General features: G+C 40.4%; 1 protein-coding gene across 1 annotated transcript; it reads left to right on the top strand.

Annotated features, from left to right (window-relative positions):
* Positions 1–248: 248 nt before the first annotated feature.
* LOC149464475 (keratin, type I cytoskeletal 19-like) lies at positions 249–15,672 on the top strand. The gene is made up of 8 exons (XM_089674443.1): positions 249–882; positions 5,717–5,799; positions 7,096–7,252; positions 10,324–10,485; positions 10,571–10,696; positions 10,948–11,168; positions 12,623–12,693; positions 14,816–15,672. Exons 1-8 carry the CDS (start codon positions 310–312, stop codon positions 14,908–14,910), a joined length of 1,488 nt encoding a protein of 495 aa, XP_089530569.1. The 5' UTR covers positions 249–309; the 3' UTR covers positions 14,911–15,672.
* Positions 15,673–15,930: the final 258 nt, after the last annotated feature.

Below are 15,930 nucleotides of genomic sequence, written 5' to 3'. Positions count from 1 at the left end.
GCTTCAGGCTTGCATCCAGCAAAAACAAATGAACATGAATTTCTACTTTTGCCTATACATCTGGTGTGTAAACATGATAACACCCAGATGCTATACATGTAATGATTGTCCATCATCTTCCGAGAAAAAAAAAAGAGGTGCTAAAAGAAAATTGGCAACGATATGCAAACTCCAATTAAATGGTGACACCCAATGCCTCATTAGTATAAAAGGAATCAATAGCAGAACACATGCATCTGTGGCCTTGTCTCAGATCCAGCTGTGTAGTTTCCTCTGTAGCATCTTCTTGTCAAGCTTTTCTTTGCCACAATGAGCATGAAACAAGGAGTTAGGGTTTTAGGAAGCTCAGGTTCCAGCTCTGGTCATACCTCTAGTGTTAGGGTTTCTTCTGGAAGACATGGCTCTGGTGGATTTTATGGTGGTGGGGCAGGAGGGAGCTTAGCAGGTGGCTATGGCTTTAGTGGTGGGTCAGGTATTGTTGGAGCTGCCTGTGGTTTTGGTGGTGGATCTGGTTTTAGTGGTGGATCTGGATTTGGTGGTGGATCTGGTTTTGGTGGTGCTGGCTACGGAGCTGGCTCTGGCTTTGGTGTTGGAGCAGGCTTTGGGGCTGGCTCTGGTTTTGGACATGGAGGTGGACATGGCTTTGGAGGGGGTCATGGAGGTGCATTTGGAGAAGACAATACAATACTCAATTTCAATGAGAAGCACACTATGCAGAATTTGAATGACCGTCTGGCCTCATACCTTAACAAAGTGCGAGACTTGGAGGAGGCCAATACTGAACTAGAAAAGAAGATACGCCACTGGTATGAATCTCAAAAACCAAAACCAACCCAAGACTACAGTCATTACTTTAAAACTATTGAGGATCTTCAGAAAAAGGTAAGATATTGAAGATGTTGCAAAGTGTATAAACCATGAATTTATGCATTTTATATCAAACACTACATATTTCTAGACGGGCTTAAGCTTGTTGTATTAAAAGTTTGCTGTTTATTAAAAAAATATTCAGTAAAAAAATGAACACATTTGACTTGGTGGGTGGGCTGAGAACTAATGTGCAAAAGTTTCATCCAGAGAAATTTAAACATATTATTGGTGATTCAATGGTAGACAAAGTCACCAAAGCCCAAGAATAATGTGCAAGAATATCCTAGGCATAACTCTTTTAACTACTGCCCAAGACAAATAATTAATGACTTTGTAAAACATAGAAAGAGATAGATAGATAGATAGATAGATAGATAGATAGAGTGAAAATGCCATTTTGGGTTTTATGAATTTCTGTGTTGATCATGATTTTTATTGATCTGTATAGATTGCAATACCTCAATAGACGATACTAGCCCAAATGGTATCAAAACGCTATCCAGGTCTACATGATGGAGGGAATAGATTCCAGTACCCACCAAATTCTAGATTGAATGGGTACCTAAATCAGAGGGCCCTTGTGCAGCTGCACACAATGGTTTAGTGCTTCAACCCACTAACATACAGCAACTGAAATATCAGAAAACTTAGCACGAGATACAGTGTGGTCATGTCTACATGTATGTAGCCCTGTAAAAAGTTTGGTCCTTTTGGTCCTTTTGTCAGAACATTACAGCAGAAATTAAAAATTAGATCATTCTTAACATTCTGCTTCGGTGCTCAAGGCTTCCGCATTGTGGTTACATTAAAAGTAATGTGATGTCACGGTCAGGCTGCTGTTAACCCATCAAAGTTTGAAAAAGTGATAGCAGAAAGAAAAAGAAATCAGTTACTTGAGAATAGAAGGTAAGGAATCTTTTTTCTTCTTTTAACTGAGAGTTATTTTCAGCTGAATGTGAAAATTACAGTCACATGGCTAAAATAAAGATCCATATCCTTGTGTGAGGCCCCATGTACACGGGACACTTCTGAACGATGGAAACTGACTGCTGGAAAACGTAGGTTAAAAAATGTCTGTTTAATCGCGTTTGCATAACACTTTTATGTGTGTTTGTGTTTAGAAGTGTTTTTTAAAGATAAGCACAGGAGAACCTCCGAAATGCCCAGAATGCACTGAAAAGTGGTAAATTATGAACTATTTCAGACTGTTTCAGAGAAATACAGAGAGTAGAAGCAGAGACAGCAGTATGTGTTGAGATTAGCTTAGGTGTGAGTTGCTCATTAACATTTCTTTTGTTTCCAAGGGTGGGAAAGGTGTCTGGTGGAGGCAGTCATTAAGGTCACCTGGCAGGGGGTCTGCATGACAAATTTGAGGCGTGAATGGTCATTAACATATCTTTTGTTTCCAAGGGTGGGAGAGGTCTGAGGTGTGAATTGGTCATTACAATGTGTGACAAGCTTGGTAAGAACATCCTGTGTTCAGTGTTTTGTCCATCTGAGTACCTTGAAAACGCTTTGCATGCATTTTTTCATGATGAAAAAAGGCTCTGGACAGCATCGGGAACTGGAAGAGGTAAAAAAATTTCAAACGCAAACGCTTATAAACGCGATTTGCCGCATTTAGCCACGTTTACAAGCGTTTTGCGTTTGAAACACTGATAAAATCGACTGCTGAACTCAAGTTTTCTGCGTTCAAAAAAACGACTGTAAGCTCAAATGCCTGTTAATGACTGTAAACGAAGATGTGTACATGGACGCATAGGAAAACATTAGGGAGAGTTCAGGGGCTGCTGAAAAAAACGCTGAACAACTCCTAAATGTAAGTTTATCAGCTGCAGTGTACATAAGCCCTTAAAGTGGAACTAAACTTACTTTTGCTCCAACAGTCCTGTCTGGCATCTTCTGTACTGGTCTTCTGCTGGCGCGAGATGACGTCCCTCCTGTACATGCGCAGAAGCCAGTCATCTTTCGGCACACAGGGACTGGACCTGCACTGTAAGCTGAGCTGCGCATGCGCAGCTTTATTAACATGCCAGAGAAGACAACAAGCAGACAGGTAGGTGATCTTATTGCAGAAGAGACATTGTATGTCTCTTCTGCAATAAAGAGCTGCCTGCTTGCTGTCTTTGACAGTGGAACTTTAGTTCTGTGTTAAGCTGTGTGTAGTGAGCCTAAAATATCCTACAGGGAAATAATTCGAAAATAATTTACCTAGACTCGAGCCTCTTGTCATAGGACAATTTATGTGACTTAATTGAGACAAACGAGAGAGGGCACCATCCTCCTTCTTATACACATTCAGGTATTATGAATAGCTGCTTTACATTCCTCAGCCAGACAATGCCTGCATTATGCAAGACAATTGTTTAGAGGTGTAGCCTGGCTATAGAAAACTTAAAGACCATTTACTTTACAAAGTATATTTTTACATTGAAATTGGATGTTCACTTGACTTAACGAAAAATGTAAAGCTGTGTTCTCTGCTATTACCCAATCACAATTTTCCCTTGCAAGTGATTGCACATTCAAAGTAAACAAAGTTTTACTTAAAGAACATACATTTTGCAAAGTAAATATTCTCCATGCCAGACTTCTTGCTAAGTGAACAGCCTTGAAACCTTTAGTAAAGCAACCCAGTATGACTGTTCTATCTCTCTATTATCTATCTATCTCTCTATTATCTATCTATCTCTCTATTATCTATCTCTCTATTATCTATCTATCTCTCTATTATCTATCTATCTATCTATCTATTATCTATCTATCTCTCTATCTATCTATCTATCTATCTATCTATCTCTCTATTATCTATCTATCTATCTTTATGAATTCTATTAACATGTGATGATAATGTTTTTTTTGCCATTTGTTTTATGTTCCCAGATGCAGATGAATCAAGTTTCAATACAGTTAGATGTGTTCCATTTTTATTTTGGTGTTTTTCGATATATGATGTGTTTGTGCCCTATCATAGTGTTAGGACAAATGAACACATAAAAAAAGCAGGACAAGGCAACAGGTTCCCTTTAAGGCAATACCAATGTATAGAATTTGAATGTTCAATTTTCCGTCCTTTATACAATACCATACATTTTTTCCTGCCTGAAGACCACATTAACAATTGGAATTTAGTTTGTTTAGATCAGTGTTTCTCCCACTTTTTTACAGTCAAGGCACCCTTTAAAATTATGGACAGTCCCGAGGCACCCTTTAAAATTTTGGACAGTCCCGAGGCACCCTTTAAAATTTTGGACAGTCCCGAGGCACCCTTTAAAATTTTGGACAGTCCCAAGGCACCCTTTAAAATTTTGGACAGTCCTGAGGCACCCCATTCTAAAATGTGAAAAAACTATTCTAATAGTTTAATATAACGCAGCAACATCCACACATGTAGGACACCCAACATTAGAGATGATTTATTCTTCCAAAGCAAATACACGTTTGCACACTGGTACTGACTAGTATCCCAATCAGGAGTGGACTGACAACTCATGGGGCCCCCGGGCAATAGGGGATCATGGGGCCCCTGTGTCTTTGCCCAAACTAAAAAAAGTCTATGAAAAAGGTACCAGGGGCATCTCATGGGGCCCCCTACTGACCCCGGGCCCTCGGGCAGTGCCCGAATTTCCAAATGGTCAGTCCACCCCTGATCCCAATGTTTCTTTTCTCTCTCAGTTTTTATCCATCACTGAGCTAATGTGACCCCAGCACTGATGGAATGGGGCAGGGGAGGGGCAAACTAGGATGCTGTGCAGGCAGCTGACATTCTCCTTATCAACTGATGATGTCATTGGTTGTCAGGACACCAGCGTCTAGAAGGTTGTAATGGTGCACAATGAAAACCTGTGGGTTTGTGTAACTAAAAGGCAGGCTTGTTCCACCCACTAGCTTGTGTACACGTTTTGGGCAATTTTTAGACATTTTGCCAAGGCACCCCTAAAGAAATCTCAAGGCACCCCAGGGTGCCTGGGCACCCTGGTTGAGAAATTCTGGTTTAGATAAGAAACAACAAATATTTTCCATCCTGAGCCTTCACATTTTCTTTTCTTTATGGGCAAAAACGAACATCAATTTGTTCCAATAACACCATTAGAGAAGTGAACAAGCCTTTCCAAAAGAATGTTTTGAACAACATTCTACCAGCTTAAAGTCTTGGTACGTAACCTACAACTCTGCTCTCAGAATTTATTTGAAGAGTCACTGGCATGGTAGAAAGCAGGGGCAGACTGCCAATTTGGAAACTGGCACTGCCCGAGGGCCTGGGGTCAGTAGGGGGCCACATGAGATGCACTTGGTACCTTTTTCATAGGCTTTTTTGAGTTTGGGCAAGGACACAGGGGCCCCATGATCCCCTATTGCCCGGGGACCCCATGATTTGTCAGTCCGCCCCTGGTAGAAAGTAGAAGCTCCTTTTTTAGGGTTTTAGGAAATTAGCAAAACCTGATACTTGGCATCTCATAACAAAGGCTGAGGTCCTCTAAAATAAACAAACTGTTCTAATGGAAATAGCTACCTCTTTCAGGTGACTGACACCACCAGCTTTTCAATTTCCAAGGATGACAATTATTTGAAATATGAACCCTTAGTTAAAATAGCAGAAAAGTTGGTGTTGGTGGTGGGGATACAATAGTAAGTTCTTATGCTGTTTTCAGATAACGCCTTAAACTTTACACTTCTCTTGGATCATGAAAGTTAATGCGCTGAACACTTTAAATCACTGAGAAGCCTCTCTATGTATGTATTTCCTGGACAATTATCCCACTTTAAATTTTGAACATCATGCTATGAAACAGAGAGGGTTTTATTAAAACCTGAATAAAGTCATGGTGATTTTTTTTGTTGTCAGATCCATGATGCCACTGTCAACAATGGTCGCATCACACTGCAGATTGACAATGCCCGCCTGGCAGCTGATGACTTTAAACTCAAGTAAGTAGAAACCCATTGCACTGTATTTTTATCTGTTTTAAAACTTTTTAAATTTTTGTTCACAAAAATTGTTACTGGTAACATGTGACTATGGCTGTCATATTGCCTTTTAATGACTAATCGCAAAAAACTATAATTTTGGATATTCTAAATTCACACGAGCATTCCAAACCTATAAGCGGACATTCTGCTATCTATGTGCTTAGATACTACACATTTTTTTTATGGATCACCCCATTTACCAGAGTCTCTGGAATAACACTGTCTATGCATGATAAGACTTCTTAATGTTGAAAATTGCTAAAAACCTATACAGTTTGGCAAAATCTTGCCATTTTGCAACAAGCAGTGGAGTCATGGGGAAAGAAGAAATGAAAGCATATATTAACCCAAAACCAAAACTTTAATATACCGCAGCCTACCAGTCATTAGATGGAGTGGCTGTATTCGTTTTCTTTGTTGGATTTTTTTAATTTCAACTGGTAATACCGCCAGTAGCACATTTTTTGTCCTGACAATGCTCACTCACTGTTCTGAATTAGGACAACAGAAACAAGATAAGACCACAGGACCCTACTATTCTGCACATGGTCCATAATATAGAGGGGTGCGGTTCTGATGTCCTCAGAGCTGATCAAGAAAAAATGTAATTGATAACAGTGCAGAGAGTACAGGAAGGTATTAGCCCATTTTTGGAAAGATCAACAGCTATTTTTGAAGTCATTAAACAGATACAACAAAACACTTTCAATTGTATAGTTACCAGATCAAAAGGGACCAAATGGGAGAAGTTCTTAGGTACGCTATAAGGTGACTTTTTGCGTATTTTTTTCAGAATGTAATGCACCTTAAATTGCTTAAATTTTTTCCAAGTTGTATTGCCATTTTTTAGTAATGCACGCTGAAAATGATAGGCACCATGCCAGTACAAAGTGCACCGATGCAATCTGCATGTGGCTATTTAACACTAATTTTTACCAAAGGTGAGCTTCGGAGTCAAAGGAAATACGTGTAAGCTACAATTTGCTGGAGGCGTAATTTACACAAGACTGTGGCTGCCCCCTGTAACAATGCTGATTGGCCCAGCACTATCACATGGAGTGAGTAACATGCTCACATGCCAACCTATTATTTTAGCTGTCATCAGTTTGCAGTAATCAGAATAGTAAAAGAGACATTATGCCTGGTTGCTGAATGTTAATATTCTTTGAACTGATATTTAGTGAACTTGGCGCTGTTCCTTTTGCTTAATGGAAGTTTATAGAAAGAACTAACAATTGTTTATCTTGATAATAGATATGAGAATGAACGGTTCCTTCACCAGTCAGTGGAAGCTGATATCAATGGTCTGAGGAAGGTTTTAGATGATCTGACTCTCACCAGAAGTGATCTGGAGTCACAGATTGAGAATCTAAAGGATGAATTAGCCATGATAAAGAAGAACCACGAAGAGGTAAATTTGGATAGCATGGATAAACGCTTCCAAAGCTTTAGCCCTTTAATACAGTATATTGTTATCACAACTTCTGCACAGGTCCTCCAACCAGTTCCTGAATCTCTGGTGTTCATTTGTACACCATTTCTAAACCAAATTTCCAGAGTGTCATCTATTTAAATGTCTACTTTCTATAATGCAACCAGAATCCATAGAGGTGGATTCTTTATGTCCCTCAACAATCAGTAGCTGGTTCTAGAGCAGTGGTTCTCAACCTTCCTAATGCCGTGACCCTTTAATACAGTTCCTCATGTTGTGGTGACCCCCAACCATAAAATTATTTACCCAGTAATTATAATTCATGAGTGTCGTTTTACCTCCAATACTGCTGCTTTCAACACAGTAGCTGCTTTTAACAGAGTAGCTGCTTTCAACACAGCAGCTGCTTTCTACACAGTAGCTGCTCTTTACACATCGGAAATATGTGTTTTCTGATGGTCTTAGGGGACCCCTGTGAAAGGGTCGTTCGACCCCCAAAGGGGTCGTGACCCTCAGGTTGAGAACCGCTGTTCTAGAGTGAGCATGTGAACTGTGACAGGTACCATACCAGGCACTTGAGGGAGCACAAGTATTATTTAAAGTGTGGTGCAGAATTGTCCTCTTCTAGGGCTCCATCCAATCCTCACTTTTGATGCTGAGCCCTGCCATGTACTACCAGACCATCCAACTAAATTCACTTCATAAAGAAATAAATACTCTTAGTGTGGGAGATCCTTGTACAAAGGTCTACGTAGCAGAATCATTTGCAGTTTTGGTTCTTCTTGCATTACTGTCTGTGCCATAACTATGAGTGATGTAGCCCTCTATCAATTATAGGACCCCCCCTCAATCCGTTTTGAAGACCATTATGCTAGTGATACAGAATATCATTTGTTTTTAGTGTAAGCTTATAGGGGTTCCTATACGCTATTTACATTTACTTTACTGTATTTGTCAAAAGAGCAATACTTACACTCATATTTTTATATCCAGATAACTATGGGCCCCTGTGCTTCTGGGCTCCATATCAGTTACGTGGTCTGCTATGGCAGTTTTTATGCCTTGTACTGCTGGGAGACTCTACTCTTTCTGCCTGTTGCAGTGTTGGTTCATTGACACATAGTACAGTAGAGAAGTAGACACCGCTCTAACCAGTCTCTGGAGTCCGGTGTATGTAACATGGTCTCAGCCGCCGCTCCGGCCATGTACTCTGATGCGTTTCCTGGGTGAAACATGTAAGAGGGTGTGGCTGGAGCGGTGGCTGAGGCCATCTTGCATACACCGGACTCCAGGGACTTGTCAGAGTGGTGTTGACTTCTCTACTGTACTTGGTCATAGGAACGACTCTTGATTCACCCTCTTTCAATGCTGGTGGGGTGATTTCTTTTGCTTCCTGGCTTGGAGTAGTGCCGCAAATCTTTCCACTGGCACCTACTGCACTGTGCATAGGAGCCATTCTAAACTAATGGCATTGGACAGAGTACCATTTTTTGCATGGTGTTGCAGTAATGCAAAGTAATGCATATTATTGCAACCCATAAATGTGCAGAGAGTCCTTTGTCTATAGTTTCCTGTACTCTGTCTCCATTTACATCCCTACAACAAGTTTGTTGTACATTAAAGCAAAGGACAATTTCCAAAGAAGAGCAGACAGTCAACAAACACTTTTATATTTTCATTAATTCTGAACTTATTTAGTGTGAAATTGTTTGTTGTTATTGATTACTGCACTTGTCGATCAGTCATCATTTTTAGCAGAGGGAATTGTTTGCCAAACCATTTTTATGCTGGCTTTAGAGGGGATGTCTAGCAAATTTCATTAGGACCTCTGTAGTGTAATGGTCTCCACATGCCACTGTTGACATGCAAGTAAATCCCCAGATATATTACTTCATGAACAGGGGTGGACTGACAACTCATGGGGCCCCCGGGCAATAGGGGTTCATGGGGCCCCTGTGTGCTTGCCCAAACTCAAAAAAGCCTATGAAAAAGGTACCAGGGGCATCTCATAGGGCCCCCTACTGACCCCGGGCCCTCGGGCAGTGCCCGAGTTTCCAAATGGTCAGTCCGCCCCTGTTCATGAACTGATATCCAACCAGTGCAATATGTTGATTTTTACAGAGAATCATTTGATTTTATGGTTGTACTAGATTTATATGGAATTGCAGATCTTCAGGCTCAAGCTTTCTTAGAAACCCCATTTAATAGGAATTAAAAAAGACCTTGTCTCCTCACTAGGTATTTGGCATTAATGCAAGTGAAAGGGGCCAGCAAATAATAACCACTCCGGTAACAATAATGCAGTATTAGCACCTGAGCTACCAAAATACTTTTTCATACCTCCCAAATGTTTGAGGTAAGAAAGATGTACACCTTTTTGCACAGAGCATGTAGGTAGATGATCCATCCTTAATAAACACCCAGTCATGTGGACCATGAGGAATAAATAACCTAGAAATTATTGATTAAAACCCCAAGTGCTTTTTCACTACTCTTTTTCCATATGCTGGCCTCTGAAACTAAGGTTTAGTGTAGTATAACACGCTGGGTAGTTATATAGCCCATTTTAAAGAGGTCTGTATTTCAAACCAAAAGGTTGGACAAGTGAGGAGGGTAGAGGGAATTTGTTTCAATTGAAGAACAGTTGGAAGCTAGGCCAAATACCCCTCAACCCATCTTGGTCTTGATTAAAATGGGGGATGGTACCCACAGAGTATTCCTAGCATACAACACAAACCCACCCTCTTTTTTTTCTTGATGTGACAGTTGGGAACTATACTCTTTGTTGCCTTGTAAATTTTGGCAATCTGTATATCTTTAGCTTTCTCCTATATCCTGTGCACAGCTAAGGATAGTAAGAGGTTCATGAAATAAAAATGTAACTGATTTTGGTTTTTCATTTTAGAAATAAATTCCATAGGAATGTGGAAGACTTTGTAAAGTTGACCTAACTGCAGTTTATCACTGGGTGGCACTGTACGCAAGTTCAATCACAGCAGCAGTAGCATCACCTTCGCATGTCAGATATTTTATTGATGTCTCTTATACAGGATATGAAGGCACTGCGTGGACAGGTCCAAGGCACTGTCAATGTGGATATCAACCCAGCACCTGGAGTTGACTTACAAAAAGTACTTAGCGACATGAGGCAAGAATATGAAATGCTCGCGGCCAAAAACCAAAGAGATACGGAAGAATGGTATCGTGCTAAGGTGCGTTTGTCCCACAATAAAAACCCAGATGATGTTCAAGATATTCGCTTAATACTGCAATAATAAAATGGTGCTGTTTCCCTAGAGTGAAGAACTGAATAACCAGATGAGCATGGACTCACATGAAATCAGCACCACTAAGACCGAAGTCATAGAATTGAGACGCACTCTGCAAGGCCTTGAGATTGACCTCCAGGCACAAATTAGCATGGTATGTGGATATCCAAGCATAAAACAAACACCAACATTAAATAAATGCTTTTTATTTCTGTATACAATATAATATCAGTCCAGAGCAAAGGGGAAGCAGAAGACGGGTCCCCTGACCTCATGGATGTGGGGAGAGTTTACCCTCCTGTCTTCCCTCTATATACACCATATTGGCCATTTTGTTCCTGATAAGAAAAGAGGTTTATAATTTGTGCCCTGTAAGAGTTTGTTCTTCTAATTATACTCTTTTAGAAAGCCGCTTTGGAAGGAACGTTATCAGAAACTGAAGGACGCTACTGCATGCAGCTTGCTCAAATCCAAGAGCTGATCCAGAAGGTGGAGGCAGAACTGGCAAATATCCGCTGTGAGATAGAGAGTCAGAGCCAAGAGTACAAAATTCTTCTAGATATCAAGGCGCGCCTAGAACAAGAAATCAACACCTACCGCAACCTACTGGATGGACAGGGAATTCAGTACGTGCACAAAAATAGTAACAAATGCTAACTATTCTGCTGGCTTAGGTTGAGGTTGGAAAGGCAGAAGCTCTATCCAGATAGGAATGTGTTCTACATCCTAGAGCAGCGGTTCTCAACCTGTGGGTCGTGACCCCTTTGGGGGTTGAATGACCCTTTCACTGGGGTCGCCTAAGACCATTGGAAATATTTGGAATATGATACCTATGATGGGGCACTATTCCTCCCACTGACACCAATGATGGGGCACTATTCCTCCTACTGATACCAATGATGGGGCACTATTCCTCTCACTGATACCAATGATGGGGCACTATTCCTCCCACTGACACCAATGATGGGGCACTATTCCTCCCACTAATACCAATGATGGGGCACTATTCCTCCCACTAATACCAATGATGGGGCACTATTCCTCCCACTGACACCAATGATGGGGCAATATTCCTCCCACTGATACCAGTGATGGGGCACTATTCCTTCCACTGATACCAATGATGGGGCACTATTCCTCCCACTGATACCAATGATGGGGCACTATTCCTCCCACTGATACCAATGATGGGGCACTATTCCTCCCACTGATACCAATGATGGGGCACTATTCCTCCCACTGATACCAATGATGAGGCACTACTCCTCCCACTAATACCAATGATGGGGCACTATTCCTCCCACTGATACCAATGATGGGGCACTATTCCGCCCACTGATACCAATGATGGGGCACTATTCCTCCCACTGATACCAATGATGGGGCACTATTCCTCCCACTGACACCAATGATGGAGCACTATTCCTCCCACTGACACCAATGATGGGACACTATTCCTCCCACTGATATCAGTGATGGGGCACTATTCCTCCCGCTGACGCCAATGATGGGGCACTATTCCTCCCACTGACATCAGTGATGGGACGCTACTCCTCCCACTGACACCAATGATGTGGCACTACTCCACCCACTGCAAAATTACAGTTATGAAGTAGCAAGGAAACTAATTTTACGGTTGAGGGTCACCACAACATGAGGAACTGTATTAAAGGGTCGTGGCATTAGGAAGGTTGGGAACCACTGTCCTAGAGCGAGACCTGTCATTTTAGGATCAGACCTATAGCTGATCAGTATAAGAAATTTTCAGTACATAGGGTTGTAGAGATTAAAATTATCAGTCCGCTTGATTCTTTCTATTATTATGAATGAAAATCATTCTACATAGAGAGAAAATAGCCTAACAATGTTTTACCCCCATTTATACATGTACATGAAGCTTCACAGGACAAGTGGCTCTGCAAACTTTATGTTATAAACACAAATTGTTGAGAATATAAAAAAGAATCATGAAAAATAGGACTGAAGAAGATGCAGAACATAGAATGTAGTTTTTCAATAAATGATTTATTACTATATCATGAACATAGGTATCATTCATATGCAAAATATTTTTCCATAGGACCCCAAAGGGCTCCCATGATTATTCATCTTCATCACATTACTCATCAGGTTCCCAGTCTGATAAAACAGGTATGGAATATCTCACAAAATGATAACAAGAGTAAACACAATGACCATTATAATTCACAATCTGGGCCAGATTGTTGCAGAAGATATGCTTTCAGTATGTAATACTCATCCAGCTAAGCATTGCATCCTTTAAATCTCAAATGTCTTGATATTTTTATTACTGCACTTATTAAAGGAAACCTGTCCTGAAAATATTTGTAGGCTGCCATTGCTGACCACCTTTTGAAAATGGTTGCCATGTTTGATCTCTAATTTCATAGAATAAGAATTAAACAACTCAAGTTTGACGGATGTGAGAAATACACATCAGGGTCAGGTATCCAGAAAGTATTGAAGCCATTGGACCAATATGACAGAAAGTCAACTGTCATTTTCAAAAGAAAAGGTCAGCAATACAAGCCTCCCTTTATTTCAGCAAATGCTTCTTTCAACACAATTTTACCATGGTATTACATGCTGACCTACAGTCTACCTTGCCCATGAAGGACTAAGTAACCAACTCCTTGGAGCACATACTCCACTACCCTGTTGCTCCCTCTATGCCATGACTTGAAGCTTACACATGGCTGAGGTATATTTCACTATGGTGAATGTTCCCTTCACTTCATGTACTTCGGAGGAATAGTTAGTGATAGGAAAATTCTCCAAATCAGTGGTCTCCAAACTGCTGCCTGTGGGCTGGATGTGGCCCTTTGCTTGCCTTTATCTGGACCCTGGGGCATTGTTACTCCCACAGATACAAGGCTCTATTCCTCTAAAAGACACCAACGATGAGGCACCATGCCTTCCACTGACACCAAAAGTGGGGCATATTACCTTCCACTGACACCAACAATGGGCACTATTCTTTCCCACTGACCAATGATACAGCACTATTCCCTCTACTGACAGCAACAGTGGGGTACTAGTCCTCCTGGAGGCACCAATGACAATACAGTACTATACCTCCCACCAATATCAGCAATGGGGCACTATTCTTCCTACTGAACACAGGCACAGTGCATTTTATTAATCCCACTGATCACCAAGCAATTTTCTACTTCCACTAGCTGAAGGCTGACCCATAAAGTCTGATGGACAGTAAACTGGCCCTTTGTTTAGAAAGTTTGGAGACCCCTGCTCCAAAGAAAAGAGATTCCCTTTAATACAAGTGTCACTGGAACTTGTGAATACAATTTCACTTTTATTTCTGGACACCTGTAGAATTTTTGAATTTCCCCTCACTTTTATTTCTGGTCACTAGGGGAAATGGAGAAAGTATTTCTCCCCAGTGGGTTCTCAGAAAGCTATAAAACTTGACAGAGGTTCTAATCCAGTCTTACTTTAACCTTTTTACCACTAAGTAACACTTGAAATAATTTTTAAGTGTAGGGGAACCCCTGCTAAAAATTATTATACCTACAGCTCATGGTATGTTAGCATGAATAATATGTTGCAGCAAAGTTTTAAATAAAAGAATAAACAAATGTGGCCTACGTAGTGTATTTGATACCCAGATTGAGAGACCTCCTACATTGTTGGTTAGTGGAAAATTGCCTCTTGCATTAGTGGTCATGGTAGGTGGTAAAACAATCTGCTCACCTCTGAGGGTTCCTCAGGGTTCCACTTAACCCTGGTTAAGAAAGAATTTTCTAAACTTTGACCACTCTATCCATACCTAAACTTTTGGCACTATAGATACTTTATTAAGTCAGCACTAAGGGGTGTGGTTATATACAAAGTATGGTAAAACATTTCATGTAAAAATCAGCAATTTAAATAATATTAGAAATGAGTGTAGATGTTTTGGGAGATTATCAGGAATAACAAAAATTCAATGCATCTGTTTAATCAGAACATTAATAAAGGTAATAAAGCTTCACTAACATCCATCAATTTGTTGCTCTGCTGAGCAAAGTTTTATTTGATACAACTATGGATAGTATGGTCCCACCACGTGTCTTCCATTTTATCTACACATACATTTGCCCATCTTTTGCCCCTTTCACTCCAGACATGAATGTAAAACATTTCTTGCCTTTTTTCTACTCATTTAATATAAAGGATTAGCTATATTATATAAGGAGTCATTTTTGAGAATGAGATACACTCAAACTAAAATCTCTTTGTTGACTTCTTTCAGGAGGGTCCTATAACGTAAGAATACGGACTGAGGACAGTGATGGTCGTGTGATCTCCACCCGTGACCAGCACTACCAATCCGGATACAGAAAGTAAACTTCGCTTTCAACACTTCATATGAGGAGCAATGCCTATAAGTCTCCAGTTACTCAATGCTCATAGCTCATGAATGTACCTTTCTTAATGTAACATGTCAGGAGCCCAAAGCAAATTATGGGTTATTGTACTTGAAAAACTAAAAATACTCTGTATTAGCAGTCACTTTAATAGTTGTAAGAAATGGCTTAAATCGTCAGTCCATCCAAAACTGATGCTTCTGCTACAAGTGGATGCTGGAGAATTGCATCAGCTACTGGCCACTGCCTCAAAATCTCCAATTGTAAGATATCCTTATTGGTTTAAATGAAAGATTCCTGGTCAATAGTTGTGACCAGTGGATGGAGATGAGAATTCAGGAGATCTTACAGTTGACATTTCCATAGCAAGCCAGTGAGTGGTTTAATCTGAGTGCATCCACCAACAACTGAAATATGCATTTTGGCAGTCAAAGCCTTTAGCCATTTTTGTTATCTATTCACTACAGTGCAGCTAACCAGGCAGCTACAGATGTTCTTTTTTTTACTGATTAATTGACAGACACTTGCACTTTACCATTAGATGTAAATAGTCTCCAAACCATAAGAATTAAGAATGAAATAAATACATACTATATGCCGATATTATTGCAGTACATAACATTCACATGATATTGATTTAGCGTTTGATCGAGGCTCCCCCTGACATGTCCATTATAATGTTCTCTTTTGTTGATATGCTTGGACCCTGATTTCTTCAATAAAGCTTTGCTACATCAAATTACTATCTGTACAAAATGTAGCACTTAATCGCTCATAACCAACATAAACATTATAAATGAAAGAAAAGTCCTAAAGGAAAACAGTCCTTAGAATTGTGATGAAATCTTCCATAGATCACATGGGGAAAAAAAGTGATGAGTTGCCCCAAAGGGGAAGAGAAGGAATCCTCCACCAACACCATACACAGCCTCTTGCCAGAGGGTAAGACCACAGGTCATGCGGTCTTATATAGCATTTATGGATAGTCAGATTGGTGAAA

The sequence above is a fragment of the Staurois parvus genome, unplaced genomic scaffold, assembly GCF_062004578.1.
Source record: "Staurois parvus isolate SC_StPar_1 unplaced genomic scaffold, SC_StPar_1.0 ptg000151l, whole genome shotgun sequence".
Taxonomy (NCBI): Eukaryota; Metazoa; Chordata; class Amphibia; order Anura; family Ranidae; genus Staurois; species Staurois parvus.
Note: the sequence above shows the minus strand (reverse complement) of the source record. Positions and strands in the feature narration are given on the sequence as shown.